We start from the raw sequence: 27,914 nt of genomic DNA, 5'->3' as shown, positions 1-27,914 counted from the left end.
TTTTGTTCCATCTATCACAGAAACACACGTATGAGCGCACATGTCTCACCTTAGGGGAAGGGTACTCTGGAGTGGAGAGGCAGGCAGCGTCTGTGTGAGCAATGGTGCCTGTGGTATCTCCTCCGTAGCTTCAGGAAACCTGGAAGAAAAAGATTTTATTTTAATATGCAGAATAAAGCTGTTTGTTTTATAGCATTTGTAGCATGCAATATTTATATTTTAATGTGTGTGACTGCTTATCAAATGTCATTTTAGATGTAGGAGTCCTTTAAAAGCTAGATGTATGTCTGCAGTTGGACCCCTGCTTATCACCGGCCAGGCCTAATTACTCCCAAGTGGAGGAGAGTAACTCAACCTGAGCTTTTTAGCACCAAAGGCGATAAAACAACTCTTCCTACTGTCACCATTTTCTAAGTAAGTAACATTTTGGAACTAACAAAAGCCTAATTATGTCCCAAGTTTTGCTCTGTTGACCAAAGATAAGCCCCCCTTTCATAGGTTTTATTGTTTGGACCCATTTACCATCTCAAGGCGACCCCCCCCCCCCCACCCCTTCTAATAAACTGGGACGCACAGACCTAACACATGATTATTTTTAAACGTCCCTAATAAATCCACTTTGACTCCTGCGGTTCACTGCCAGCCAAACCCAGGAAGAGATAAACTTCCAGATGACTTTATGACTCCCTCTCCCCCCCCCCCCTCTCTCTTTCTCTCTCCCCCTCTCTGAAAGAAACTGCACCCCACGCCTGAAGGTAGGCTTCTTTACACTTGGCACTGCTCCTCCATGTCATGTTAATACAGCTCGGGTATTTGCATGGCGTTTTAACACCGTGATTAACAAAAGCGCGCCGGAGTGCCTTCCAGCCGGGGGACAAAGGGACTCACGAGGGTCGCCGCTGTGCGATCCCCGGCGGCGCTCCGCTCTCCGTCCCTCCCTCTTCCTCCCTTCATCCTCTCCTCACCACCATCACATGAACCTAATCACGACCTCGAGCCCCAAAGCCCCTCTGTTTAACACGCGCTAACGCAGATAACCGCCGCTAACCAGCTGGGATTTTGTGCAGAAAGCGCACCTGTTGCATCCACATCAGGCAGGAGCAGCATGAGTTCTGCTTTCCCTTTTATCAAAAATAACTTATATAGTGGGCGTGTAAAAAGAAAACAATGAAGCTAAAATTCCCAAATTTAAAAACCCAAACACTACATTGGGCTTAATTCATATTTCGGTTAAAGTTCTATCATTACTGCAGCCAAAAAAACGAAGATGCTATTAGATATTACTTGTTATTAAAATAAGTTTGTGGGCAATATATAATATGTTTAAGCTATAGTTACATATTTGTACCCAGCAATAATTAGGCTAGTTAACGTGACGTTAATTTAGCTGGCAAGAAGCAAAAGTACTGTTCCTCTGGTTTGTACATTACGCAGTGATTTAACAGGACAATGGTTGTGCTGCCCTGTTTTAACGGACACCTGCTGGACCAACCTGAACACCTGGACGGGTTGAGTTTTGGGACGCTTACCTGGCCTGACGGAGGAGACTGAAGCGACAACGGCGACGAGCAGCAGCAGCAGGTAGAGCAGGTTGAAGATCCTCATGGCTGGGCAGCAGTTCTGAAGAGGTTAGTTGAGGGTAATTTACCCAAAAGTCTGGAGATTCTTGATGACCCTGAGCAGGACTGGTGATGCTCAGCGTGGTTTTCTTTCTCCTGCTCTGTTTCAGTCCGGATGGCACACCACGGAAGGATCTGGTACCCGGAAAAAAAGCTCTTCTCTTCAGGATAATAAGTAGGTCCCCGAGGAATGCGTGCATTCAAAGTGGTTGCGTGTCCAGTGAGAGTGTGATTGTCTCTATGTCTGAGAGCAAAGTGACAAAGGTGCTTCTCCCCCCTCCTCCTTTATACAGCCTTTTTAGAGGGAGGTGGAGCATTGGGGAGGGGGTGTAGCTCCCTCAGCCCCCCCACCTCAACCCCTGAGACACACACACACACACACACAGACTTCTACATTGCACATGTTGACCCCACATGTAGAGGGTAATTCGAATGACAGGAAGCCCCCTCCTTACCCTCCAACTGCCCCTTGAACACAGGCTCTCCTGCTTGGAAGTTGTGTATGCATGAATGTGTGTGTGTGTGTGTGTGTGTGTGCAACTATGAGTGTTTGGAATATTTAGATAGATAGATAGATAGATACTTTATTCATCCCGCAAGGGGAAATTTGTTGTTTAAAGAAGCAGGCGATGTTTGTTTATCACTTATAAACATCAGGGCAGTGATCTAAGAAGTTGAAAGTATAGCAGGTTCTTCAAGGCCGAGAGTAGAGCCAGATCCCGCCTTCCTCAGTTGTCCCCTACCCCCGCACTGAGGAGGACACACACATCTGGGGCTTTTGGGTGGTGGAGAGGGGTGTTTGCATCCAGGATTTTGGGGGCCGGGTGTCCTGAGTGAATGAAATGCAGTGATGCATTGGACTAACGACACACAAAGAAGTCCTTACTGTCTGCCAGGGTTGCCATCTACTGTCTGTCTCTGTCTGTCTGTCTGTCTGTCTGTCTGTCTGTCTGCAGGAGTGTCTGTGTTGGGAGGGTGTGCTTGTAGGCTGATACAAGTTCAATTTTTTTATTTTTCTAAAAAGCCAGTTTTGTTTTGGAGGGAAGTTTCTTCTGTAAGAAACTAAATCCATCTGGCTTTCCAAGATGGCTTAATCTTCTCATTATTGTCATTAGTACATGCATCAACCTCAAGAAATGTTTTGGCACTGACCGAAATGTGTCTGTCGCACTGAGTATCAAAAAGTGTAAAATGCTGAAAGGGCATCGGATGCTTGATGATTAGGGTTAGGGCATATAACCTTTTTTTTTTTGTATCGGCCAAAATGTGTTCGAAAAAGTCCAAATTTTCAGAAAAAATTGTATTGAAAGATAAGCTGGCATCAAATGACTTTGTTTACTTATTCTCTGAATGTATAGTCCCTTATTAGAATACAAATTGAACAGATTAGAATATTTTGTTGAAGCAAAGTTGATGCATAGCTGCTTGTGTTTAGACAACTTAATTCATCTGAGCAAATCTCTTGTGTTTAAATACAAAACAAAGTGTCGTAACCTTGTTTGAATTTCTTCAGGTATCAAAAAATGTATCGGTACAAAAGCTCTGCTCTAGTATGGAAATATCCCAATAATAAGCAGCCCAACATCTCATGCAGGCTGTCAGCTGGTGGTATACCAGGGGATTTCCCTGCAGGTAAACCAGGTCACTGGGCATTAGCTCTGCAGTGACTTTTGCAAAGTGTGGGGACTCATTAGCGTGTCTGCTTACGGCCGTCTCTGTGGACTGAGACTTCTCCATTCAGCACCAAGCTAATGAATTAACACATTAAGATGAAATGTCAGCCATTACATGTGAATGAGGATTAGAGAAGCAGCAGGACACTAATGGACCAGGGGCTCAACATAGTCACGGAGACTTTGAACAAGCATCTGGACCCTCAGCGCTCTTCAGCCCTCACAAATATAAAAAAGAGGACAAAAAGAGTCTGAGACAGAGTTTGTGTTTTTCGTTTTGTGGTGTGTGTGTGTGTGTGTGTGTGTGTGTGTGTGTGTGTGTGTGTGTGTGTCTCATTATGTCTTTTGACATTTTGCCTTTATTGCTTTATGATGTTTGCAAAAATGTTGCTTGAAATGACAGGGATTCCTCATGGATTTGGTTAACGAACAAACACACACACACACTCACTAGCGTACACACGCATTCATCCTGCTGCAAACACTCAGCCGAGGTATGTAGTTCGTTTCTGTGGCGAGCTGCGCTTTTCATCGGCTGCCATTGTCTTTCAAAAAACTTTTATTTTCCCTATTTGAATATGGTAATTTCGTTTCAATTGTCATTCAGAGCCACCTGGTATCCACTGTATCCAACTGCTGCTAACCTCAGTTTCTCTCAGCTTCTTACTATCTGCCCTTCAAAACAGAAACAAGTCAATCGTACCGAATTCTCCCCACCAGGTTTTCTGTGTGACTGAGTAGAGCGTGTTGTAATATTTGCTCTTCCTGGGGATTATACGTCTTTACAGGGATTACCCAGCCTGCTCAAACACTCCCCTAGGAGAGAAGCACACACACACACACACACACACACACACACACACACACACACACACACACACACAGAGGGCAACCTCCTATTAAACTGCTTCAGTACCTTGGCAGGGCTGCACTGCACAGATGAACCTCGGGCCCCTGTCAAAGGTTATTCTTTGGTGTGTGATTATAAGCGTCGGGTACTGGACTTCAGTACCGACCAAAATGTTTCCACCAAAACAGTTTATTCTATAAAATCAAATAACATGATGCCAAACGCAATTTACCAGAATCCAAGGTGACGTCTTCAGATGCTTTGTTTTGTTCCATCAACATAGATTCAGGAAGTAATGATGTAAAAGAGAGAAATGCAGCAAATCTGAAATGTGTCCGTAGCACCGAGTATCGAAAAAGCTGAACGTTGCCATTCAAGTTTAATTATTCTTTGATTAGATTGAGCCCCATTGAAATCAATATTTTGCTAATGTTAAACAATTTCTTTAAGCAAAATGTTGACAGTATGAAACATTTGAGAACTTTATGTGTTTATATATGTTTATATAATATGGTAAATATGGTAGTTATAAAGTGCTGTCTCTGTATTTGTACGAGAGCTGAAACAATTAACAATTTAAACAATTGTTTCATAATCAATGAATCATTTCAATAATTTGTTAAGCAAAGATGCTGAAAAAGTCACTGGTTCTAGTTTTTTTAAATGAACTTGTGCTGCTTTTCTTTGTTTTGTATCAGAGTAAATATTGAATACATTTGGAAACGTGTGAAAGTATTTTAACCTATTTTATAAACTTTGTTCTGTGTTATCTATTATCTCATTTATGTTATAAACTGATTTATTGAACGATTAATCGAGACAAAACTCTTCGGATAAATATTTAATTAGAATAATCATTAATCCTAATTGCTACCAAAGCTAAGGTGTCGTATCAGCATTACTATCACAAAATGTTCCATTATACCTGCAGCCCAAGCATTGATCTGACACTCACAATCAGCATCCCATCCTCCAAGATCTTTCCACTTTAATAGGCAGTTAAACTCGTCATTGGACGAGTGTGTAACTCAGGAACGAGTTGGACAGAGTTAGACTGCAGAGCTTCTGTTATTGCTTCTGTTGCGAGTCTTCCTAGTAGCTGTGATCTTTACGAGGTCAGAGGAAGCTTCGGCCTCTCCTCCCCTCCTCAATTTTCACTTTCTTCTTCCTCTCGCATCATCTCCTGTCCAGGACACGCAGATAAAGAACTTCCTCTCTGATAAAACCTGTTGAGTGGAACAGAGCCTCATAAAATGACTGTTTCTTTGCCACTGAGACAAACATTATTGCATTGTACACACACAGGTACGCTTAACATGGACAAACAGTTATATATAGACACAGATAGGTAACCAAGTACAGAAAGATAACACCATAAAGTGTCTTAGTCAGGTGTTGCTCCACCACAAGCCCCCTTGACAGAGAACACCATTCTTCTTAAAGTAATTCCCTTATTCGATGATTTAATGATGGTGGTGGGGAGTGCTGTCCAACACCGATCCAAAATCCCCCATCGGTGTTCAGTTGGATTAAGAAATATGTTGGGTTGATCAATATGACAATACCTTAAAACATCGCCACAGAACAACAGGAAGTTTGTATTTCATTTGTTACTTGTCGTGTTAAAGGAAAGCTTGTGCTTGTCGTGTTTGTTGTTACTTTTTGTGAGTACAATCTTATCGTAACCAATTGAAATGTTTGCGAGAGCTGCAAAGATATATCCCAAGTCGCATTGACCGTAGATGTTCACACTCCTTCACGTGGATCCGGAGGAGAGTGTTGGTGGGAAAAAAGAGTAGCAGAGATGTCACGTGCCGTGATGTCTAAAAAATGTTTGGGGTGTAGTCCTGTGTGTACGTGAGAGCGTTGATTGTGATCTGATGGTTCAGTTCGTTAGAGTGATAGCTGGTCTGTTGTCATGCCGCAAAGGTCGTCAGTGCTAATGAGAGACGCAGCCAGTCAGAGCTTAATTACTCTTAAGGCCCTTTATCTCAGATTGCCCAATACAAACCCCAATGGATGCATATACACATGAACAGTAGTGAACACCCAATACACACACTGACAGTATGGACCATCAGAGCCCATCTCACAAATGAGGCGGGCGTTTTTTTTTTTCTTTCTTTCTTCTCCTCTGACACAAAAAAAAGATAGGATCTCACGACGGTTGATTAACTTCGTCTTTATTCTGGAGCGCCTCCACCCCTCCGTCGGCAGCTAGACGGCTGACTGTGGAGGAGTGACGGAGGGCTCAGGGGTCAAGGGGCAAACTCAATAGGGAGCAGCCTCTAACCCCCCAGGATGTCCCCCCAATAGGGCTTCAGGGGCCAAAAGTCACTTGGTTTGTTAAATCCTAACCCAGACACAGCGGCTTCACAGCTTCTGGACACACAGACCCAGTGTCCGTGCTGTTTTGTTCCCATATGGCAATAAGCTGTATTTGTAGGTGCATTTTTGGAACTCATTTTCCAGAGATCCAAACAGTCTCCTGTGTGATGTTACTTAGTTGGCAGTTGTTTTTGAAATGTCATCGTCCATCGTACCAGTTAACTCACAACACACAAGTGTGTTGAAGAGCGAGTGTGTTGCCTTAGCTCAGCCTGCTCCCTTCTGACGGACCAAGCCCTGCTGGGTGATGGAAAAACACAGGGTCTGCCAACTGTGCGCTGCTTGTGATTATTTCCAGTAATGTCGCCACAGACACCCAGTCCGTGGTACTGCAGATGCAAAGCGCTTTCATCAGAGGTCCATAGACTCAGTCACTATTGTGTTACCATTCGCAGCAAAGAAGGCAGGATTTGTATGCATTGCCTGAGCAGTATAATTCACAGGATGGATCTTTGTAAACCACATTTTCTGTGTTCAAACTGGATTCTGCATCTCCCAAAACTACACATTTGAGATGAAATTGTCAACAATTAGACTTTATCTACTGATGTGTTTCCCCTTTTGTATAAGATGTTAATGGTGTGCTCAGAGACTGCATCATTCATGGGGGAACAAGTTTATTGTTGCCTTAGTATATAAAAACTCAACACTATGTGCCATAGTGGCATTCTATAGTAAATAGACAAACAAAAAGACGTTTTGAGTTATTTGTGAGAACTTTACATTGAAAACCCTGCAGTACACCAGATCAAGGTACAGATCTCGGACTTTTACTCAATGGTTTCTGTCCAGCTTGCTTGGTGATCACTCTCTGCTTTCTGTTAAACTTCTTTGCTTCATAGACACCTTCTTCTGAAAACACAAAAAAACATCAGGTGCAATATTCAGCATTAGAGAAGCTGACACTTGTCTGTGTGTGTCTGACAACAGAGGAGGAGTGTGTACCTGGATGTGCTGCTTGTGGTTCGATGCAGACTGAAGCAAAGCAGAATATCGAGAAGATGACGAAGGCAATGACGATGAAGGTCAGCTCAAAGCCAGAGAACGGCAGTTCCATCTAAACAACTATAGCCAACACAAAGCACGCCATTAGTTGATGTAACATCTTCACGTTACGATGCATGACACTGGGGGTGGGCGGAATACCGGTGTCATCACTGTCACCGGTGTCACATTTGGACACGGCATGGATTTTGTAATCTGGTCTTTACCGTGATAAACTCACACGTGTTTTGGTTTAGCACACACACAATCTGGTTTTAGCATACACACAGTGAACCTCTTGCTTTTCTTTCCGGCGCCCATGTTAGCACTTTAGAGCAGTGGAAGTAGGGAGAAGTAAGGAGTCGCCCCTGATGGCTATTAGAAAATATGCAATTTTAAGGCATTTCCGCATTGGCTTCACTTTTCAGACTTTGAGGTTGCTGCCAGGTAAAAATGCAATAATAGGTTTTTAATGATTATCTGCACTTTGCACGTCATTATCTTGCCGATCCACACTGTCTATTATGGTCGTATCAATATATGTCATGCATATAGTATCATTATATGTTATAGCCACATGTCACACCCACACAGCAAATACTACACTTTGTATTTTCCTGTGTTTATGAATGATGATTTACGAAGTTAAAACATCCATCTTTGCTGAATCATGTTGACAGACTTTGTTGTTATTTAAAAATCTAATTTCATATTTGAAATATGTACAGAGATCCAGTGAGCATAAACAGACTTTTCATAATCTTTATATGTCCATGATTTAAATTGTGGTTTATCACAGCCCCATATTGTAGTATTTACATTAAATCAGGTATATATTCAAATACAGCAACAGGGCTATAGGATATAAATCTAAATGCTTGCATGCAAGGAGGACATACGTGTGCTGCTTTTCATGTAGCCTGATAATCAGACTGAATAGATCTTTTCTTTTCACTACATCCGTTCACTGTTTGAACCACTTCACAAATCTGAGATGTGGGCAGTAAATCAGATGTTTGCAGCCAGACTAATGTAAGATGTGGATAAAATTAGGACTTGACTTGTAAATTCATAGTGAAACTACAGATTATTGCCATCATAAATACACATCCACATGCTAAAATAGATGTATTTGTCCTCACAAACGCCACTGTTTGTGCATTACAAACTAAGTATTTTCATAGCAACACTGTTTATGCAGAGCTTGAGTTGCAGTAGCATGTCGCCTCCATCAGAGGGCAGTGCAACCGTGTTAAATTTAACTGTTCAGTCACTCAGTTGTTAGTTTATAATGACTCATGCTCTTCAGTACAGTGCTGAGTTTAACTGTATCAAAACTCAAAATGTGTCTCTGTTCACAATAAAAAGAAGATTTTCTTTCCTGGTCGTGACACTTAATGGCATATTTTATTGCAGAATCCTTTATTCATGATTATTTTGAGCCTGAAACGGAGCAGTACCAGATGCTGTGTTTAAGAATCACAAAGATAAGAAATGTACTCTAGTATCAGAGAACGAGTGACCGGTGGAATTGGAGGTATGAATAAAACACTCTGTGCTAAAATCAAAGAAAAAGTAAAAACACAGAACCTTACTTCAGTGAATTCATTTTTCATTTTCAGCAGTCTCGGGATCAAACCCTTTTTTCCTTTAACCAACTTCAACCAAAATCCCTTTGCTGTGAAACTTCAACCACATTTTTACTTTGCTCATGTTAACCATTAAGTTGAGAGTATGAATCCCTGACTAAACATTTCTCATCAACACATCCAGTGAACTGACTGCAGCATAAGATGGACAGGAGCTTCACTGGAATTACTAAGAGGCATCAATTACAAAAATACATAATTTCGTATAATTTACGTTGTGGTTTTATATAATCACCGAGAGACTGAGTGAATCATAATGGCCTGCGATTCACACATTTTTCTTGCTGCTGTAAATCTGCTCATTCGCACAAGCTCCACCCTTCGATCCCTGACAAGCCTCATTCCTGAGGAATAATTTGAGAGATCACTCTAAACCTTCCAGCACACCTTCCGTGGTGACCCAGATTTAGAAAAAAAGCGCCTCTGGGGCCGTAGACTTGGATCAGAGGATGACCTTTGTTTGAGGCACGTTTCTCGATGAGCAAATCCAACAGAGATAAAACAAGAATAAGAGGTTTTGAGACTTACCAGTAGGAAGAATCACAGCAGGTATTTTCAGATCTGAAAATTAATACAAAAGCACTTCTGTGTGTCTTCACATACACACACCCTCAAAGAGGAAAGAATGTAGGTGTGAGATACTGTCTTTGAACGGTTGAAGCAGGCGTTTGTTTATTGACTTCTTTTTTACAGTGTAAAATCCAGGCCACTCCTTTGTGCCACATCCTGGAAGAAAGACTGGATCGTGTAACAACGTACACACACACATTCAGAGGCCACCAAATAGACTTTGTTCCTGGTAACTGATAACACACACTCACACAAGTCTTTTCGCTGCCTCGGCCTCCATAAGGACTGACAGGACGAAAGAGGCCGCTGGTGCCTTCATGAATCTCGTCAGACGATCAGTTCCTCCTTCTGTGGTTCTGTGGTGTTTGTCTCTGATGGATAGAAAATAATCTTTTGGTTTTCCACCTCAATATAGAATGTACATGTAATATAGAATCAACATGATTAGCACTTGTTTGTGTCATCTATGATGTATTATAAATTAATCATGTATGAATAATGTATCGGACCATTTATTAAAAAAATAATCATCGACGTACGTGAAATGCTGTGAAAAGCTTCAGTAAAAGCTACTAAGTGGACCTTTGAGCTAAGATGGTTCCTCAGATGTTTAAATACATTATTTACACATCTCTATGCTATAGGAATTACATATGTTGTATGTACGGTTTACAGTCAGCAGATAAAACATCAATGATAAACGCATAGTAACAATTATTACAAAAGCTTCTGGACTAATTATAGAACAGCAAATTATAACAAAACAGAGTAAAAGACAAAATCAAGGACAGAACCTTGACATGTTCTATAGAAACAGGTTTTAAGTTTGTCCTGTTATGATGCATTATATACTGTTTTTTATATAAAATCAGAGAGCCAAACAAGTATGAAGTTTCAAAGAAAGATGGGAGAGTGCTATTATGTTCTGTAAAATGAGTTTTAAGGCAACATTTAAAAAGAGTTAGAATGATAAAATATATCTCCATCACATTTATATCAATGAAGTTAGACAAACATTAGGCTGCAAAATGACCATTAAATTGTATCAACATCTCTCTAAAACAGTTTCAACAAGTGTAACATTATAGGTTTTAACAGTGCTCACAGTGGTGTACGTAGCTGTTTCCTTTTGTTCCACCAATATTATCATCAAAATCCATTGATATTTTAAATGCAAAGTCAATTTGTACCGTATGGAGTGAATAACAAGTGTCTGCAAAGGGACCAAATGGATGTGTGTGTGTGTGTGTGTTTGCAGTCGTACCATTCGAGCGTGCACTTTCCTCGCCGAGCATCCCAGTGAGCGTAAAGAGGGCGAACACCAGCAGAGAGAACATGATCGTCAAAACCTCCAGCTCGGTAAACGGAGATGCCATCTACACCGGCTGCCGCAGCTGTGAACATATTCATCTGTAAAATCACCCGTTGTCCCTCAAAGGTGACATCCTCTCCCACTACACACACTGAATCAAAATGATGATTAAACACTTACCCAGAGTGGGTAACTGGAGCGTTTAGATGTTGACCATCACACAGCAGCCTCATGACACATGACACACCCTCCTCTTTCTTTGTCACACGCTTGCTAGAGCTGTGAAGAGCAGACCAACACTTCCCCTCTCAAGTTCAAGTGAGATCATATTAACGCTAATTATTGATGGGCCTCGTGCCTGTGCCTGTGTGTGTGTGTGTGTGTGTGTGTGTTTAATAGTAGAAGCGTCCCATGCAAAATGTATGAATGTATTGATTTTTAGGATTTGTGATTGCTGTCAGGTGGAGCATTTGCTTCAGGAAATGAGTGTTTTTAAAAGTGCTTGAGCCCACTTCAGAGTGTCTGAAACCCACGCTCTTTGCAGGAAACTATGTGGTGTGGTAGCTTTGGGTGAAGCAAATAAATAGAACGCCGTTTTTTTTAAACCAGAGAACACAATACAAGTGTGTTTCCACTTCCCCATTACCAACACGATTGAATGGTATTGGAGCAATGTGTGTGTGTGTGTGTGTGTGTGTGTGTGTGTGAAAAGGGTATGGATGGGCATACACCTTGGAGCACTTCTGCCGTCACAAATCGACATCGCAACCACGCAGAGGTGAGACAGAAGGTCAGTTTATGTTCAGTTCAACAGATTTTTGGGCTTTTCATTTTCATTTTAAGGAGTCAAGTAAAAAGAATCTGAGACACAAAGATGAAATAGAAATGATATGTAAAATACATATAATAATGTAAATACTTTTGTGACGGTAGTAAAATAGATATACTGTATGTACACTGCAATGTGTGCAGGTATAAACAGGAAGTAGTATATTATACTCACAGAGATACAGTTTAAACAAGTACATTATGATAAAATGACAGCCATTCTTGTTTTAACCGCAACCTGTTTATGATACAATAAAATACAGTGTGACTCTATTGCCCACTGTAGAAAAACACTGCAAATGTTACAATTCAACACAACTTGTAGTCTTAAAAACACAGTCACAAGACAAGAATAACATCAGTTATCAACAATATAGTACAAATAATAACAGCAAAGGGTCGAAAGTGGACACCTGTGGACAGGTGTTGTAAATTAGCATTTCGCTACAAATACTAAACACAGTGCATCTGGTCCTTGTGCATAAATGTATGTTACAATTCTAATGCCGAATATCAATATCCATATCAAATATATCTTGGAAGCCCTTTGAATGCTTTAACGAAAACAACCGTAGCTGTCAAAGTGAAGTGGACAGTCACTGCCCGGTGCTCATCTCTGGAGAAACCTCACCTCATTCAGCGGCTGCTCTTTAGTAAGCACTTTAAGTCACTAATTTTCCAGTTATATCAATCATAAGCCCCATGACCTGAGACAGATTGAAATAGGATTAGACCCTCACCCTCACCACAAACACCCACGCACACACACATTCTGTGAAGAGGCCGATATGGTTGTGTAGGTTTCTCACTTCGTGGCCGGTCAGACGATTAATGGGCCTTTATTTCTTCAACATGACAGAAATGAGGCGGCTTAACTTCTATTAAGGCATTGTTTCTCAGCGATGTGTGTGTGTGTGTGTGTGTGTGTGTGTGTGTGTGTGTGTGTGTGTGTGTGTGTGTGTGTGTGTGTGTGTGTGTGTGTGTGTGTGTGTGTGTGTGTGTGTGTGTGTGTGTGTGTGTGTGTTGCACAAATTGTGTAAGCTTATTAGCAGCAGCACTGGTCAGAGGAGGAGATTGAGGTTAGTCTAAACCCTAATCCTTATGGACCGTGTGCTTATTACCCAGCAAGCACGACACAACCCTGGCTCCGCCCCACCAAGAGAGACACCACACACACATAAATACATATATACACACTAACACACATACATACTAACACACACACACACACGCGCGTCACGACAGCGCACATTTTCCCTGTCTCTTTGTTTACTGCTCGGCTCCATCTCAACTCTTGTTCTCTCCGTCTCTCTCTCTCTCAGCAGGAGGGCCGAGGACGAGGAGGAGGAGGAGGAGCACACTGTTGAGTAGTTACCCAGTTGTCATGACGACCTCACACCCCACCATCTCTAGAGCTGTCCTCCTGTTGCCACGGTGAACTGATCCTGTTCCAACTCCGCTCCTCTCGATGATCCGGATTGGGCTGATAAAGGAGAGCGAGTCGCTCCGTCCGCTTTCCCCTAAAAAACGCTCGTGGATGGGATAGCGGGTCACACGCAGAGATCGGACAGGACAGCACGGCATGCTGGGAATGCTGTCGGAGTAACAGCGTTGCCTGGAAACAGCAGCATGCCAATACAACATATAACTGTGGTTCCGGCCAAGGAGACAGCCAGCAACGGCAAGAGTGCTACTCGCTCCAAAGACAAGACGGAGGTGAGTTTCTGAGCTCTTTAATCTGCTATCGAGCCTCTGAGGTGCCTGGAAAAAAACCTGTAGATTGATTTATTTTGTCTTTTTTTGCAGTTAAGGCTTCAAACTAAATGTAAAGTTGGTCAGATTACAGACATTTAAGATTGTAGCTTTGCGTTGTCAGAAGGTAGAAGTAATTTGATGGTCCTTGAGCATTGATCTTGATTGTGTAAGTGTGTCAGCCACCAGCTTCCAGGCAGTCAACTCAGTGACTCACATACATTAACATGTATGATTTCAGCAGCCTTTTATCACTGTTCCCTCACTTGGGGTTTGAGGCTTTCAACTGCCTCCTCCACAGAGCCTGACATCATGTCACATCATGGAACATCATAGGACATCACACAAGTAGTGTTTTTCTGGCAGCGGGGAGCATTTAAAGCAGATAGTTAGTTTGGGTTTATGCGGTCCCTCATCCGAACAAAAACAAGAATGAATTTTGCTGTTCTGTATTGGTCGTTCATTTATAAATAGCTTTAATACGAATCTACAGGTGGTCTTTTTGGGACTAACCGTCTTTAAAATAGTTCCACTTTCTCACATGACATTTGTCATTCGTCAGTGACAAATATAGAAAATACTCCTCCAACCATAGGGTTAGAGAACTGACATCATGGGCTGTATTAATTTGGATTTTTACGCATATTGTACATAAGTAAGTTGGGTTGTTTGGTTACAACAACACAACCCTGGTAACGTATTTACTAACAAATATTTCATGTTTTAAAGAAAGACTTCGGATTTTTAAACAACCATTAGGTTCTGTGAAACATGTCATGACCAAATATGAACGGTGCAGCTGCAGCTCCATGGTTGGTTGTCTAAATGTGGCTGTAGGGTGTTTTTTTATCCCGAGCACAGAGCCAAAATATAGTCCTCGGTCCACGCTACATCACTTAATCCCCTCTGCAGAAACATGCACATGTCCACACTTAGACTCACCAAAGTCTCTTATGTGCATCATTGGCCTTTAACTAAAAAAAATTAACTATATATTCATTTAAATTTATTTGTATAGCCCAACATCACAAATCACAAATATCTATATATCTATATCTATATATCTGGACAAGTGGTCCCTAATTTAAACAGTTCACATCTTGGACTTACATGGGAAGTTCCCTCTTTTTCTTTTACCATTAAACATACAAATAAACAAAGACAGACAAACAAATGATAAAAATAAAGACCAAAAAAAAAGAAATAAGAATGTGCAAACAAACTGTAGTCGCTGGAATATTGTGCACCTGCACATTTAAGAATATACATACACATACCGTATGCATGTATGAATTTACACACACACACACATGCGTTCAGTTGTGATGGTTAAGGTTAATATTAATGTAAGGGGCTATGCATTATATCAATAAGTGTCCTCACAAAGATAGAAGTAGTCGTGTGTGTGCATGTTTGTTGGGGACTCATTTTGACACATAGCTAGATACAGAATCCAGCACCTTTACTTCACAGTAGACAGCTGAGGCTGCAGGTTTTTCTGAGACAAGACGTATTTAATCCCATAATGCACCTGGCAGCCAGTTACATCACCAGTGCGGTTCGGGATAAAAGCCAACTGGATGTAGTGTTGGAGGAAAGGTTGATTGGATTTCTTGCTGTAATTGCTCCTTGAAGTCTGTATATTTGCTTGATAAATCTGGTAATTCCTGAATATAGCTTTCCCAACAAAGTAAGTGTTAAGTCAACATTGTCTGTTCAGTCACCTGCCAAGAGATTCTGATGTTTTAGGGCCAAAAAAGCTGAGTGGAAATGCTGCCCACGTCTCTCTTATCTTATGCAATAATAATGAATTCCTCAGTCAGTTTTCTAGAAAATGTTATATATCATGATTTAAATCAATAATACAACATTGCATATATTTTGATGAAGAGTTTGCCGGCTTGTAAACTGACCTGGTTTGAGAGTGTGTTGAAAAATAATAATAATAATAATAATAATGTTTTTTTTCATGGTGGTTTATCAGTAACACTACTGGGTAACTCCTACACAGAACCATCTATTGGTAACTGGAACTTGTATAAGATGCTGCAGAAGGTAAAGGAGGCCACAGATGTCTGAGGGTTGAGTTCAAGGTCTCACGGTTGAGTTCGGGCAATTGGTACTCTTAGTCCAAGTCCAAGAAAAAGTGCAATTAGTTTGCTTTAAATAGAGACACATTGCAGAGCGGCATCTTGTACACTTAGAAGAGGACGACCAGGTAATAGGATTGACTGGCTTTAGCTCGGGTCACAATGAAATAACAAGCACACGTGACCACGCATGGTTCCTGATGCTGGATTTGAACCAATCAACACACAGCCGGTCAACACCATAACTCTAAATACTATAGAACATGTTGTTGTTAGAAGCTGCTTAGTTTAATTATTGTGTTTTTGTTTTGCAGAGTTAAAGCATTAGCATGTCCAATTTATCTTTGCATCTCATCTTAAACTACCGTAACAACACACAACTCAAGGAATGGTCCCACATTTCTCACATTTCACTTATTTTTGGGGCCTTTGGGGTGAATTTACAAATGAAAATCTAGTTTTAGATGTAAACAAAGTCATTGTGCAGTGTTTGGCGTTGACATATTTGACCAAGATGAAACTAACAGCAGGTTAGAGTTGAAACAATCAGTAGATTGAGCGATTAGTTGATTGACAGAAAAATATCAGTAACAATGAACCATTGGAAACAATCTGGTTTCTGATCCTAAAGATTTTCCACTTTCTTTATTTTATAATATATTTAAAATAAAATTTCAAGACTCTTTCATTTTTATAGACTAAACTAATAATAATTTCTTCATTATTAATCTGCAGATTCTTAATAATATAATAACTTACAGCAGATCCCACTGAAATGTTTTGGTGAGATGAATGAGCCCCTAGATCCGATGTTCATGTGAGTGCAGTGAAATATTGTTTTAATGTTTTATATATATCTATATATCACTGGTTTAAATACCTCAGGCTGCATTGCCATGTGCCATTAAAGCATCACATACTTCTCTGTGGTCTCTAATGATTTTCTGTCTCTCCTTCTTCCTGCAGCGGAGGAAGACCCCCGGGCGCTCAGGGAGTCGATCCAGCAACATTTCCAAGGTAACCGCGGATTATCAGAGCTCTTAAAGGGCCAATATCAAGGTCGCAGCTGCCAGTGTTTTGATAGCATCTTTTACTCAAGCAGAATCTAATGTGCAAGAATGTGCTCATGCTAGAAGTCTTACTTACCAATCAATACAAGGTTGCTGTCAGTACACACTGTTGTATGACTCATGAGACACTGAATAGTGCTTGCTATGACTTTGTGTAATGTGTTAGAGTTGCTTGTAGAATCAACACTTGTAGCTCAACAGGTCACTTGAGCATTTTCTTTCTATTTACAAACAGCAAATTAACATTTTTAACAGTCGTGGTACATTTCTCATGAGTTTTTGGAGGCCGGACCAGAGCTGAAAGGGTGAAATAATAGTGAAATGAGATTTGTGAGGTGGACGGAAAAATGAATGCCGGTGTTTCTCCGTGGCTTCTGGATGTGTACACGCTAATATATTAGCAATACGTTATAAGGCTGTAATACATCAGGGCGGTATGTCAGCTTGTCTTCGGTTGTTAATCCCGCTAACAACCAAAAAAATCTAATAATTAAACTCAAAGATCATTCATGTTTACGATGTTTCGTCAATATAAATCTTTATTTTGATTATGTAGTCTTTAGTAATTGTGTAAAGACGTTGTGATGTTTCGATAAACTGTTGATGGTGACTTGCAAAGCAACATGGAAGAGTCGTGAATTTAGTCTGTTGGTTGTTTCAGGCCAGCAACTCTACAACAGGAATAACCACAGCCTCAAGAACATCGATCACCCCGTCTTCTCAGGACATATGCAGGTGAGACAGCTGTCTCTTTCAGTTTTACCCAGAATTACAGTCACCTCGGCTCAAGTACAAGACCGAGGTTTCTTAAATATCTGCTGACACCAACACAATTACACAATATCTCCAAAAGGAAAGAGCAGCCACAGTTCTCTCTGTGATATTTACATGCACAGTTTCTTCTCAACTGAGTGGGAGACTAATTTAGTATGGTCTGCCGCACCCAGAGGGCGTTAACAGAACTAAAATGGATGCTAAAATCCAATGATATTTCCCATAGGGCAATCAATGAGAGGAAGATGGCTGATTGCAGAAATGGGATCCTTCATATTATTATACTGGTGGTACGGTTGCAGCTGACAGGCTCAGTCCTGTGACTTGAAGGCTGAAAGGATGCTTGGTTTGAACACATGGGATGTATGTGAGTGCTTGGACCTCCATTTGTCAAATAGCATGCTCAGATCGTTCCATATTCATAATTTCCTATTCTGATTACCCAGCCTGATCATCAATCAATCAACTTTGTCATTTCTTTTCACTTCATTGTTCAGTTATGTCCAATTTTTTTTTCTCTATATTATTTCCCGTTAACAAGGAGGCTGGTGGGAGTTTCAAGGAACATCTAATTGAATGTTTTTCACATTCATCAGAAAAATATGCTGAATTTAGACTTATTGGTCCTCATGCAAGAACCACTCGTACAAACACATTCGTTCTCACAATTTAGGAGAACTTGCATCATGTGAAATGAGTCTGCTGTTATCCAGGCCAAGGTTTTCACTAACGGATTGTATATTTCATTATTTTGAGGCAATTTTGAGTTTTTGAGAAAATCTTATACATTACTCTGTTGACATTATCCATTTTGACTCTGAAAATCAAATTATAGGCTAATATAATTCTAAATGTATTTACATAGCCTAATGCTAACCCATTTAAATTGGCTATTGATTCTGTAGTATACTATTATTTAGTTTTAGTTGCCAACGTTTGGAGAAATTCCTACCTTCACTCACTGACAGTGGAGCTGGATAGAATTCAGCTTATGGCTCAAAACACTGACACATTTCTAAAAAAGAATGTTACTCTGAGAAGTGTCACATGTCAGGAGACAGCTCCTCATTGCTACCAGCAAAAGGGGTCAGGGGGTGGGGACATGTCAGTGGCCACACCACAGAAACACTGGTATGAATGGAGGCACGCCATACAGCAGTACTCTGATGACTCTGAGATGGAGGTCTGCATGTCAGTGGGTGTTTGTGAGCCTGATATGAGTGTGTGTGCATGATAGGTTCACCTTTAACTTTATCGGCCAAAGAAAGAAAACTCTCTCGGTCAAGGATGCAAAAGAAACCCCAAAAAACTAAATCAATCCATAAAAATAGTGCAAAGGCTACATATAATAACCTGTGTGTGTGGACTGTATGTTTATTTACTGTATTTATTTACATTTGTTTAGTTAATGTCATCACATTCATGTCTTTTTCATCTCGTTTCATCTTATCATCTCTCTGTTTGTATGTTTGTGTGTGTGTGTGTGTGTGTGTGTGTTCAGTTCGAGCCAGCTGACCCCTTTAGAGGAGGATGTTTCTGAATCACACAAAAACATCAAGCACACAAACACCTCTGAGATGACCGTCACCAGCGCAGCTCTGGGCTCGTCAGCTCAGGCGCAGAAGAAGCAGGTGAAGCGCCACCACCGGCGCAAGAGGAACAGCTGCACCGCCAGCGACTGCCTGGAAACCAGAGGCAGACAGGAGCAGAGCGACCGCAGCCTCAGCTCGGACCGCAGCGAGCTCGGGGAGAAGAGGGAGCGGTCCTCCAAGAACCGGAGAGAGCTCCCACCGCACCTCCGCTGCTCGGGGGCCCCGCACTCAGACTCAACCTCTGACGATGAGGTGTTGCGCGAGGCCCGCAGCTGGAGCAAAGAGAAAGCCCGAAGAGTCTGCCACCGCAGCGGCAGCAGCCGAGAAAGGGATGGAGCGAATGGGAGTAAAGGAGGGGAAGACAAGGTCATGGAGCTGCAGTCGGTGGGCTCAGATGAAGGGAAGGAGATCCATCCTCTGGTGGAGGAGAGCGGAGGCCTCAAGAAGCGCCACAGCAGCACGGCCTCGCTTAAGAGGGACGGCCACGGTTCACAGCAGGAAGGCTCACTCAGCAGAGACAAGGAGAAGTGTCACAAGTCAGGAGACAGCTCCTCATTGGCAGAGGACGGCGAGGAGCTCATCACCAAGAGCTACCAGGAAAAGGGGTCAGGGGGTGGGGACATGTCAGTGCCCACACCACAGACATACTGTGGTATGAATGGAGGCACAGTAAGGCAGTACTCTGATGACTCTGATATGGAGGTCTGCAGGTCAGTGGGTGTTTGTGAGCCTTATATGTGTGTGTGTGTGTGTGTGTGTGTGTGTGTGTGTGTGCATGATAGGTTCACCTTTAACTTTATCGGCCAAAAAGGGAAACTCTCTTGGTCAAGGATGCAAAAGCTCCAAAAAACAAAGATAATTCCATACAAATAGTACAAAGGCTACATATCATAACCTGGTCTCATGTGTGTGTATTGTATGTTTATTTTGTGTGTGTGTGTGTGTGTGTGTGTGTGTGTGTGTGTGTGTGTGTGTGTGTGTGTGTGTGTGTGTGTGTGTGTGTGTGTGTGTGTGTGTGTGTGTGTGTGTGTGTGTGTGTGTGTGTGTGTAGGATCTGCCACTGTGAGGGGGACGACGAGTGCCCGTTGATAATGCCATGTCGCTGCACTGGGAGCCTGATTTTTGTCCACCAGACCTGTCTCAACCAGTGGATCAAATCCTCAGACACTCGCTGCTGCGAACTCTGCAAGTTTGACTTTGTCATGGAGACGAGGCTCAAACCTTTATGCAAGGTAGGCCCTCGCTCATGAATCTAATTCACAGCTATGAACAAGCTGTAATAATGAACACCATTTTTCTCTTCCACCAATGTTTCCCCTCATCCCCCCCTCCATCTCTCCATCTCTCCATCTCTCCATCTTCCAGTGGGAGAGGCTAAACATGACGAAGGGCGAGAGGAGGAAGATCTTCTGTTCAGTGTTGTTTCACCTGTTGGCAGTAGTGTGTATGTTGTGGTCAGTCTACATTCTGGTCAAGAGAACCACGGAAGAGATCAGAATTGGGAAGAGCGGTGAGTACCTTCCCCTATTCTCTCTCTCTCTTTCTCACATACCAGAGACACACAGAGTAAACGTGTTCTGATCTATGGCAAACTAAAGGTACCGTGGATAGTTTTTAAATTATAAAACAACATTTCTCACCTAAAGGTATTGTGAGTGAGGCCTAACAAACATTTCCTACCTCAGTAAACGTTTGAAAACCTTACTTAAAAAAAAAAGAAAAAAAAAGAGTTTAAAAGAGTGTAATTCATAAGCTGTATGCCTCACTGTGTGGAAGAGACTGGGACCATTCTTTTATGGTTCGGCTCAGACTGCTTTCCTAACTTTGTAAAAACTAAATATAACAAATAGATAGATATAAATGTTTTCAATTGTTATTTAATAAAATAATGGTATCTGATATCAGATCAGCTGTGCAATTTTTCCATTGTATAAAAATGTCTATATATTACTGCCCTCCACAGAAGTTTGTATCACATCCTGTCACCTAATACAAACAGTACTGTACCATTTAGGCTCTGCACTGTAGCGCCCCATTGTGGTCAAAAGCTCCACTGGGCACCTGTTGATCTTTACACCTGTCTGACTCTGGTGTCGTGATTTTTGATGATACATTTCCTGTGTAGTCACCCACCGTTTTCATGTTTTCTCCAAACTAATGAAAAGTATGTGTATATTGTTTAGTATAAACCTTCCGGTTTCTAAATGTGCTGTGATGGTCACCCATCCCCTCGTGTCCCTCTGCACATTAGAGGTCGAGCTCTAGTGATGACGTTGGTTTTTAGACATCTTCAATGTTCTTAAATAAAATTGATTTGATCTCAAAATCACCAATAGCTTGTGTTTAAATATGGTAAAAAAAAAAAAGTGCAGCAACTTTCCAATAAAGCTACTGCAGCATCAATGTCTTTAAAAAGACAAGTTCAATTCATTTGTAGATTCTACTTTCTTGTAAGAATTGAAATTTGACATCGACGATCCATTAATGTAAACACTAGCTATCAATACATGAGAGAAAAGCATTTAATTCAAGAGCAAGATCTACAGTATGTTCGAAAATAGAACTCAGAAAACAAATGTCTTGAAAAGGGTCATGTCAAGTTTCAGATGTTAGATTTCATCACAAGAACCAGAATTCACCAGTTTTTCACAGCAATTTTATTTGAGATTGGAATTCGACCCCTCAGTACTTTTGTCTGTTCATTGTTGTGTTTGTTTATTGTGTGTTGTGCTGTAATCCCAGCGTATCTGTATTATTCTCTTATTGTAGGACCTCAGATATATTATTGTATCGAATAAATAATAGCAGAACACATTTTTTGTTCATTTGGGGATGCACTGATCCGACTTTTCAGTCACGATACCTGAGCTTTGTGTATCGTCCGATACCGAGTACCGATCTGATATCAGTGTCTAATTAATAAGCTGTATGCCTCACTGTGTGGAAGAGACTGGGACCATTCTGTTATGTGTGAGGCAACATCTGGCCTGAATTAAACATTAAGTTTATAAAGAAAAATGTAACAATTACATAGATATACATTTACTGAGTTGGTATCTATCATTAACATAATAAACTGACACCAAGAACTTGGTAAAACACCTTTAAAATTAACAGGAATTAATTCAAGTGTAAACCTTTTTAATGCAGCAATGAATTGTACAAAACTTGCACGGAAAAAAAAAATTCCAGTACATAATGCATATAGTGTACAAATACAGAATTGAATTGACTAGATCAATTGTCACTGCTATCCGATCGAGCTATTCGAGTCAGTATCGACCTCGTGCATCCCGAGTTTATTCAGAGGTCATAGAATTAAAGAGAAATTACACTCACTCTTGATTGCAGACGAATTATGGAGAGGTACTCTTCTGAAATACTATACACCAAATGGTAAGCACAGCTCTGCACATACCACCATCATGATCCATGACGCGTCCTGCAGGATGACTTACAATGTGTGCGTGTCCTCAGGTGTGCTCGAGTGGCCCTTCTGGACCAAGCTGATTGTGGTGGCCATAGGCTTCACGGGCGGCCTCATCTTCATGTACATCCAGTGTAAAATCTACCTGCAGCTGTGGCGCCGCCTCAAGGCCTTCAACCGCATCATCACTGTGCAGAACTGCCCCGAGAAAGAGCTGCACAACCCTCAGGCCCGAACCAGCACCCTGACCAACGGCAGGCACGAAACTGTGGAGGTTCCAGTCGGTCCGGCTCCCATCCCGGCTCCAGAGGCACAGATGGACTCGGACATGTCGCTGGAGGCTGCGGTGGCGCCGGCTCAAAACCCCGTCTGAGCGATTCTCCTCCCACTCAGAAAGAATCGTGAATCACACCCTGCTCACACAACAACACAGGCTGGTGTGAGCAGCGTGTCGTTTAGACTCGTACAATATTTTAGCGTTGTTCATCCCAGCACCTGTGATTACTGATCTTGAGACACAAGAGATGGATTTTATGTCCTTCAGTGATCACGGAAAACTGAAAGAAGAGCTGCAGTGACGTGAATGTGCAAAGTAACTAAGAATGTGGCAGGCCGGAGAAAAGAGGAGTCAAATAAATCCGTCAGCAAGAGAAGTTTGTAAAGACTGTAGTTATGTAATATATTGAGTTTTATTCCTATATGCACTTTCTCAAACTGCACTGACACGAGTTAAAGTTGTGAACACCCTGAAGATGCTTTTCAAGGTCTCAGTATGCTTCAAACTTGGGATGTTAACAATTAACTGTTTATCTAATGCCATCAGTTAAACAGTTCAAATACATTTCGAAAAAAGGCCTGAGTGACTCAAGAGGAGCTGCTTGTCACTTAAAGGCTGTTCACACTCCACACGCCAGGCTAATGACGCGTTAAGATATCGTGCTAAAACGTACATGTGGTTCTATTTTTACTACATTTGGTGTCTGATAGCTAAAGATTGTTGGACATACCCGGGTATTTTACTTCCTGTCAGACAGTAAAATTAGCACGATGGCCGGGGAAGGTTTTTTAGAGTTTGGCAGTCCCTCCCCTTCTGCACCGTAGCAAAGATTGCAACTACATTTTGCTATACTCGTCAGTGTGAAGGCACTTATGCACTAAAAATAGCAGGTGAGTACAGAAGAAGAACGCGAGTTGAGAACACAGCACTGTTGTCATACACGTGGCAGTCATTACAAAGGAAATAACCGAGCAGTTTGGGGCGCTCTCCGTCAGCAGACATTTATTTTCACAACTGTGCACACGTGGCCCACCATTCTGTAAAGTGGGCAAACACGTGGAAGACGGTTTCAGACGCTGTTTGGACAAACGAGCGCTTTTTGTTTGAAGCATACCGAGGCCTGAACTCTCTTTCTGGACAATCAGGTCTTCAGACACCAAAGAGTAAAGACATAAGTAGAGAAACCTTTATTTAGCTCAGTCTGAAAAATGTATTGTTTGAAAAAGATGAATTTATTTATTATCGTAGGAGAGTTTTGACTATTTCTTAAAATAGCAAATCTGAAGTATCCCAGTTATTTATGACATTGTTTTGACAGTTTGCAGCTTCATGAGGTTGTTATTTATTTAATGTAACTTCATTCATGGTTGCCATCCATAAATGGCTTTACATCAGACTTGACACACTGTGTGCGTGACTGACCAGTCTGTCTAAAAAAGGCGACTGTTTACACTTATTCACTTTTCTACAGGTTTAATTTGGTGTTTTATCAGTGTCGCTGTCACGTCACAGGAAATCTCTCGTGTCTTTTAGCCCCCACGACATTAGAGCACTCAACAGCTTTGTCAAAACCTTTTTTTTTTTTTTTATATCTCCGATTGGATAAAATGGAGTGTTTAGGTTACATACAATTCATATTTGTTTGTGCAATAAACAATGAATGTAGAACCCTTCACCGGCTGGTGTGAAGTTACTGAGCAACAAGAAGAATTTAAAAAGGAGGACAGACTGATAAAACTTTAGTTTGACATCTTTGAGAGTTCAGCACCATCTTCTGGACAAGCATGGAGCAGCAGCACAAAAACACACTTTTTATAAAAAGTATTTTCTGAGGTCCGTCTGATGTTCAGCTCCACGGTCAGTTGGGCTGAATGAACGAATGGAGCTTTGAGCTACAGTCCAACAGGGAGAGGCTCAGTTTAAGTCCGACATCAACTCCAGCTGCTCATCATCCAAATCATCTTCATCGTCCTCATTATCATCTTCTGCGTCATCACGTTTATCCTCTTCTTCATTCTTCGTTTCCAAATCTTTGTTCGACACCTTCCGCAGTTTCAAATTTGGAAGTTTCTTCAGATCGCCAGTCCACTCCCTGCCGAAATAACGGATAAACAAATGTCAAACGTTACCAGAAAGGACATTTATGAATCATCACGTCATGTGCAAATCATATACTTAATATCCCAATTTTATTTGAAATCATTTAATAAATAGTTTTGACGTGTTAATATTTTTTGGCTTTTTTTATTCCATGTAGTTATTGGAATAAATCGGAATACTCGTTTAATTTCATCATTTGCGTGATTATGTTTGTCAAATCATTGAAGCTGAATAATTACGGCTACTTTTCAAACACAAAAATGGTTATATATATATATATATATATATATATATATATATATATATATATATATATATATATATATATATATATATATATATATATATATATATATATATATATACACACATACACACACAAATACATATACACCATTTCTACCCACTTACCTGAATGTTTTCAGATTCTTTGCATTAATGATGTCTGGAATCTCTGCGAAGAGGACAAAACACAGGATCATGCAGTTTTTCTCCCCCCCCCCAACACACTGAATGGTCTCATGTACAACACGTGTGTATTTGTATCCGCGACGAGGACTCACCACACCCGACGCCCTCATACAGCGCTCGCTCTCGCTCGACGGTCTGTTTGATGACGGCCTCTCTGGCCCCATGGAGGCGACCCTGCCGGCCTTTGATGCCGTTCATCAGCTCTATCTGCTCAAGCTCCGAATCAAACCTTTGGAGGTGTCTACACACACACACACACACAAGAACACACAAGCTCACTAGAAGTCACAATGCCATCAGATTTAGGAAACAAAATACTTTGAACCGGTGATTGGCAAAACTACATTTTCATAAATCATTCACCTTTCAACGAGGTCACAGGCATCTTTTTTGGTGTAAGTTGTCTTTTCTGGATCCAACTGTTCCTGAAACCACAACAGCTTCTCACCTGCGAGTCCAGAGACGAATAGAGGACAGAGGTGGTGTTAATGGGGAGCAATTTGATCCTCACAGCCAGCAGGTGTGCTCTGAATGATAAAAGGAGCTTACCGATGCAGCTCAGACGTGTTGCTTTGTCACTCTTCTGCCTGCAGCATCAGAAAAAAACAATTAAAGTAATCCGATTCTACAACAGTGTGTGCTAAGCAATGGTTGATTACATTCAATTATTAACCAAGTGGGAATTTACTGTAACTGTTCTTTACTCAAGTATTTACATTTAATGCTACTTTATACTTCTACTTCTCCACAATTCGGGGGCAAATGTTTTGCATATTACAAATGTTATCCGTCTGTTGTAGTTACTTTAAAGATCAGATTTTTCATACAAAATAAATATATACACCATTTATAAATCTATAGATTCCTTTAGAACAAAATGATGTTGTGTAAATATCCTATTATGGACTGTGTTCATTTGTTTGTACTGGGCTAACTGTAAAGCATTTACTACCTTAGTTTTACAGTTTCAAAGACACCTGGGGGTTAGCTGTGCTCAAACGCAGCCAATGTGCTGCATTTATTTTGTTTTTATTTTATTCCTCACACCTTTCTTTCTTTTTCAGTCGGATTTCTTCCCGGGCGAGGTAAGCAGCTTTCCTGCTGTACGGGTGAACAACCTTCTCCGGGGCTTTTCCGTGTGCTTTATGAGCCTTCGGCTGAAACATAATAAGAAATATTAAATAATCAGGAAGCTGCTGATTAAAAATAACTGCAATCATTAATAGTACACGGATTTAAAGACGCCACAGCACACCAGGCTTACCATTTTTAGTGATTGACAACACGTGTGGTCCTCTTCTGTTGACAACGGGACCGGAAGTAGACCGGTCCGTCCTCAAAGTTTGTCCGTATGTGTTGCGGCAAAAACAAAACGGTTCCGGATTTTAGCGCGTCACAAACTTAAAGTGATTGAACGGATCATTAAAGTGATTTAACGTATTGTCTGGATGGCTCAAGAGCCAGAGGTATAATCATTCAAATGAAACTATGATTTATGTTCAAACTATGTTTGCCAAATTACTGTTGTCGGGTCGGAGTTGTCAAAAGTTTGTAATGTTAGTAATGTTGGCTGCGGTCACCGTGAAGGATGGGGACTTTTTTTTTCAGCATTTATTTAAAAGTTCCCCGTTTGAATTGTAGACTGATTAAATGACATTTATAAGGTTATAAACCAAACCGCTGGTTGAGAAATAACCAGATTTAATGTGAAGTGGATGATGTCGCCAAGCTTTCAGTATCAAAAGCATCTTTCTGAGAGGATTACCAACAATGAAAGCAGCAGAACAGCACGGTGCAGTTGGGCGAACATAGTTATCCAAGCTGACAGAGCAGAGAAACAGGTGAGGAGTGAGGATAAGTAGATGTTTAAGTCTGATTATCCCCTGTTTCCAACTGTTTGAGAAATGTGAAATAGCACACTATGACAAATTGTAAAATGATGTAATTTTCTATGTTTTTTGCATGTTTTATGATAAACAAAACAAAAAACACAAACCTATTATTATCTATGCCGTACTTAATTTCTAAATAGTGTTGAGATGATTCATGAATAAATATTCGGCGATTAGACAGATGAGTAAAGCACAGACATAATTAGGCCTACAAATTATTATTATGGATAACAATAATAATAATAACTTTATTTATATAGCACCTTTAAAAACAGAGTTCACAAAGTGCTTTGACAGAAAGCAGTGAGACAGTTGGATACGTTAAAAATAAACTATGAAATAAATAAAATAAAATAATAAAAGATAAAAATAAAAATAATGAATTAATAAAAATGATATATATGTATATATATATATATATACACATACTTAGATGCATACACACACACACATATATACATATACACACATATACATACACACATACATACATATACACATATACAGTTTCACTCAAAATGCTTCAACCCCCACCGCAAATCAGGTCCATCCGCAAAATCTACAAACCCCCAGCCGCTCCCAATGAACAACCCAAA

At 40.9% G+C, this 27,914-nt stretch overlaps 3 protein-coding genes across 4 annotated transcripts; 1 reads left to right on the top strand and 2 right to left on the bottom strand.

Annotated features, from left to right (window-relative positions):
- Window positions 1–50: 50 nt before the first annotated feature.
- apela (apelin receptor early endogenous ligand) lies at window positions 51–1,605 on the bottom strand. Its single transcript, XM_076091437.1, has 2 exons — window positions 1,524–1,605; window positions 51–139 (listed from the first exon to the last, which is right to left on the bottom strand). Exons 1-2 carry the CDS (start codon window positions 1,603–1,605, stop codon window positions 51–53), a joined length of 171 nt encoding a protein of 56 aa, XP_075947552.1.
- On the top strand, window positions 703–24,528 carry marchf1 (membrane-associated ring finger (C3HC4) 1). 2 transcript variants are annotated; one of them, XM_076091434.1, is made up of 13 exons: window positions 703–755; window positions 1,435–1,628; window positions 1,730–1,794; window positions 7,461–7,555; window positions 10,992–11,171; window positions 13,196–13,589; window positions 16,682–16,732; window positions 17,447–17,520; window positions 19,061–19,861; window positions 20,203–20,383; window positions 20,517–20,661; window positions 22,503–22,547; window positions 22,629–24,528. In XM_076091434.1, exons 6-13 carry the CDS (start codon window positions 13,503–13,505, stop codon window positions 22,949–22,951), a joined length of 1,707 nt encoding a protein of 568 aa, XP_075947549.1. In that variant the 5' UTR covers window positions 703–755; window positions 1,435–1,628; window positions 1,730–1,794; window positions 7,461–7,555; window positions 10,992–11,171; window positions 13,196–13,502; the 3' UTR covers window positions 22,952–24,528. The 2 variants fall into 2 exon arrangements, with proteins under 2 accessions (XP_075947549.1, XP_075947547.1); XM_076091432.1 differs by lacking the exon at window positions 703–755 and having other exon boundaries at window positions 763–1,628; window positions 10,992–11,092.
- On the bottom strand, window positions 23,843–26,772 carry tma16 (translation machinery associated 16 homolog). Its single transcript, XM_076091436.1, has 7 exons — window positions 26,691–26,772; window positions 26,474–26,583; window positions 25,976–26,013; window positions 25,790–25,874; window positions 25,519–25,667; window positions 25,367–25,409; window positions 23,843–24,947 (listed from the first exon to the last, which is right to left on the bottom strand). The coding sequence occupies exons 1-7, from the start codon at window positions 26,691–26,693 to the stop codon at window positions 24,770–24,772; spliced, it is 606 nt and encodes a 201-aa protein (XP_075947551.1). The 5' UTR covers window positions 26,694–26,772; the 3' UTR covers window positions 23,843–24,769.
- Between the last annotated feature and the right edge of the window lie 1,142 nt (window positions 26,773–27,914).

The sequence above is a fragment of the Anarhichas minor genome, unplaced genomic scaffold (assembly GCF_050575085.1).
Source record: "Anarhichas minor isolate MPS153535 unplaced genomic scaffold, ASM5057508v1 ptg000014l, whole genome shotgun sequence".
NCBI classification, from domain to species: Eukaryota; Metazoa; Chordata; class Actinopteri; order Perciformes; family Anarhichadidae; genus Anarhichas; species Anarhichas minor.
The sequence above is the reverse complement of the archived record's forward strand: the minus strand, read 5'-3'. Positions and strand labels throughout refer to the sequence as shown.

What these genes read in the sequence shown, in the direction of transcription:
- tma16 (XM_076091436.1), bottom strand. An exon ending in GTATGAGGGCGTCGGGTGTG is followed by an intron (nt 25,410 to 25,518) that starts GTGAGTCCTCGT and finishes TCCTCTTCGCAG; the next exon opens with AGATTCCAGACATCATTAAT. An exon ending in AAGAATCTGAAAACATTCAG is followed by an intron (nt 24,948 to 25,366) that starts GTAAGTGGGTAG and finishes TTATTTCGGCAG; the next exon opens with GGAGTGGACTGGCGATCTGA.
- marchf1 (XM_076091434.1), top strand. Translation starts at nt 13,503, where the DNA reads ATGCCAATACAACATATAACTGTGGTTCCGGCCAAGGAGACAGCCAGC. An exon ending in GCTCCAAAGACAAGACGGAG is followed by an intron (nt 13,590 to 16,681) that starts GTGAGTTTCTGA and finishes TTCTTCCTGCAG; the next exon opens with CGGAGGAAGACCCCCGGGCG. An exon ending in TCTGATATGGAGGTCTGCAG is followed by an intron (nt 19,862 to 20,202) that starts GTCAGTGGGTGT and finishes GTGTGTGTGTAG; the next exon opens with GATCTGCCACTGTGAGGGGG.
- apela (XM_076091437.1), bottom strand. Translation starts at nt 1,605, where the DNA reads ATGAGGATCTTCAACCTGCTCTACCTGCTGCTGCTGCTCGTCGCCGTT. An exon ending in CTCCGTCAGGCCAGGTAAGC is followed by an intron (nt 140 to 1,523) that starts GTCCCAAAACTC and finishes TTTTTCTTCCAG; the next exon opens with GTTTCCTGAAGCTACGGAGG.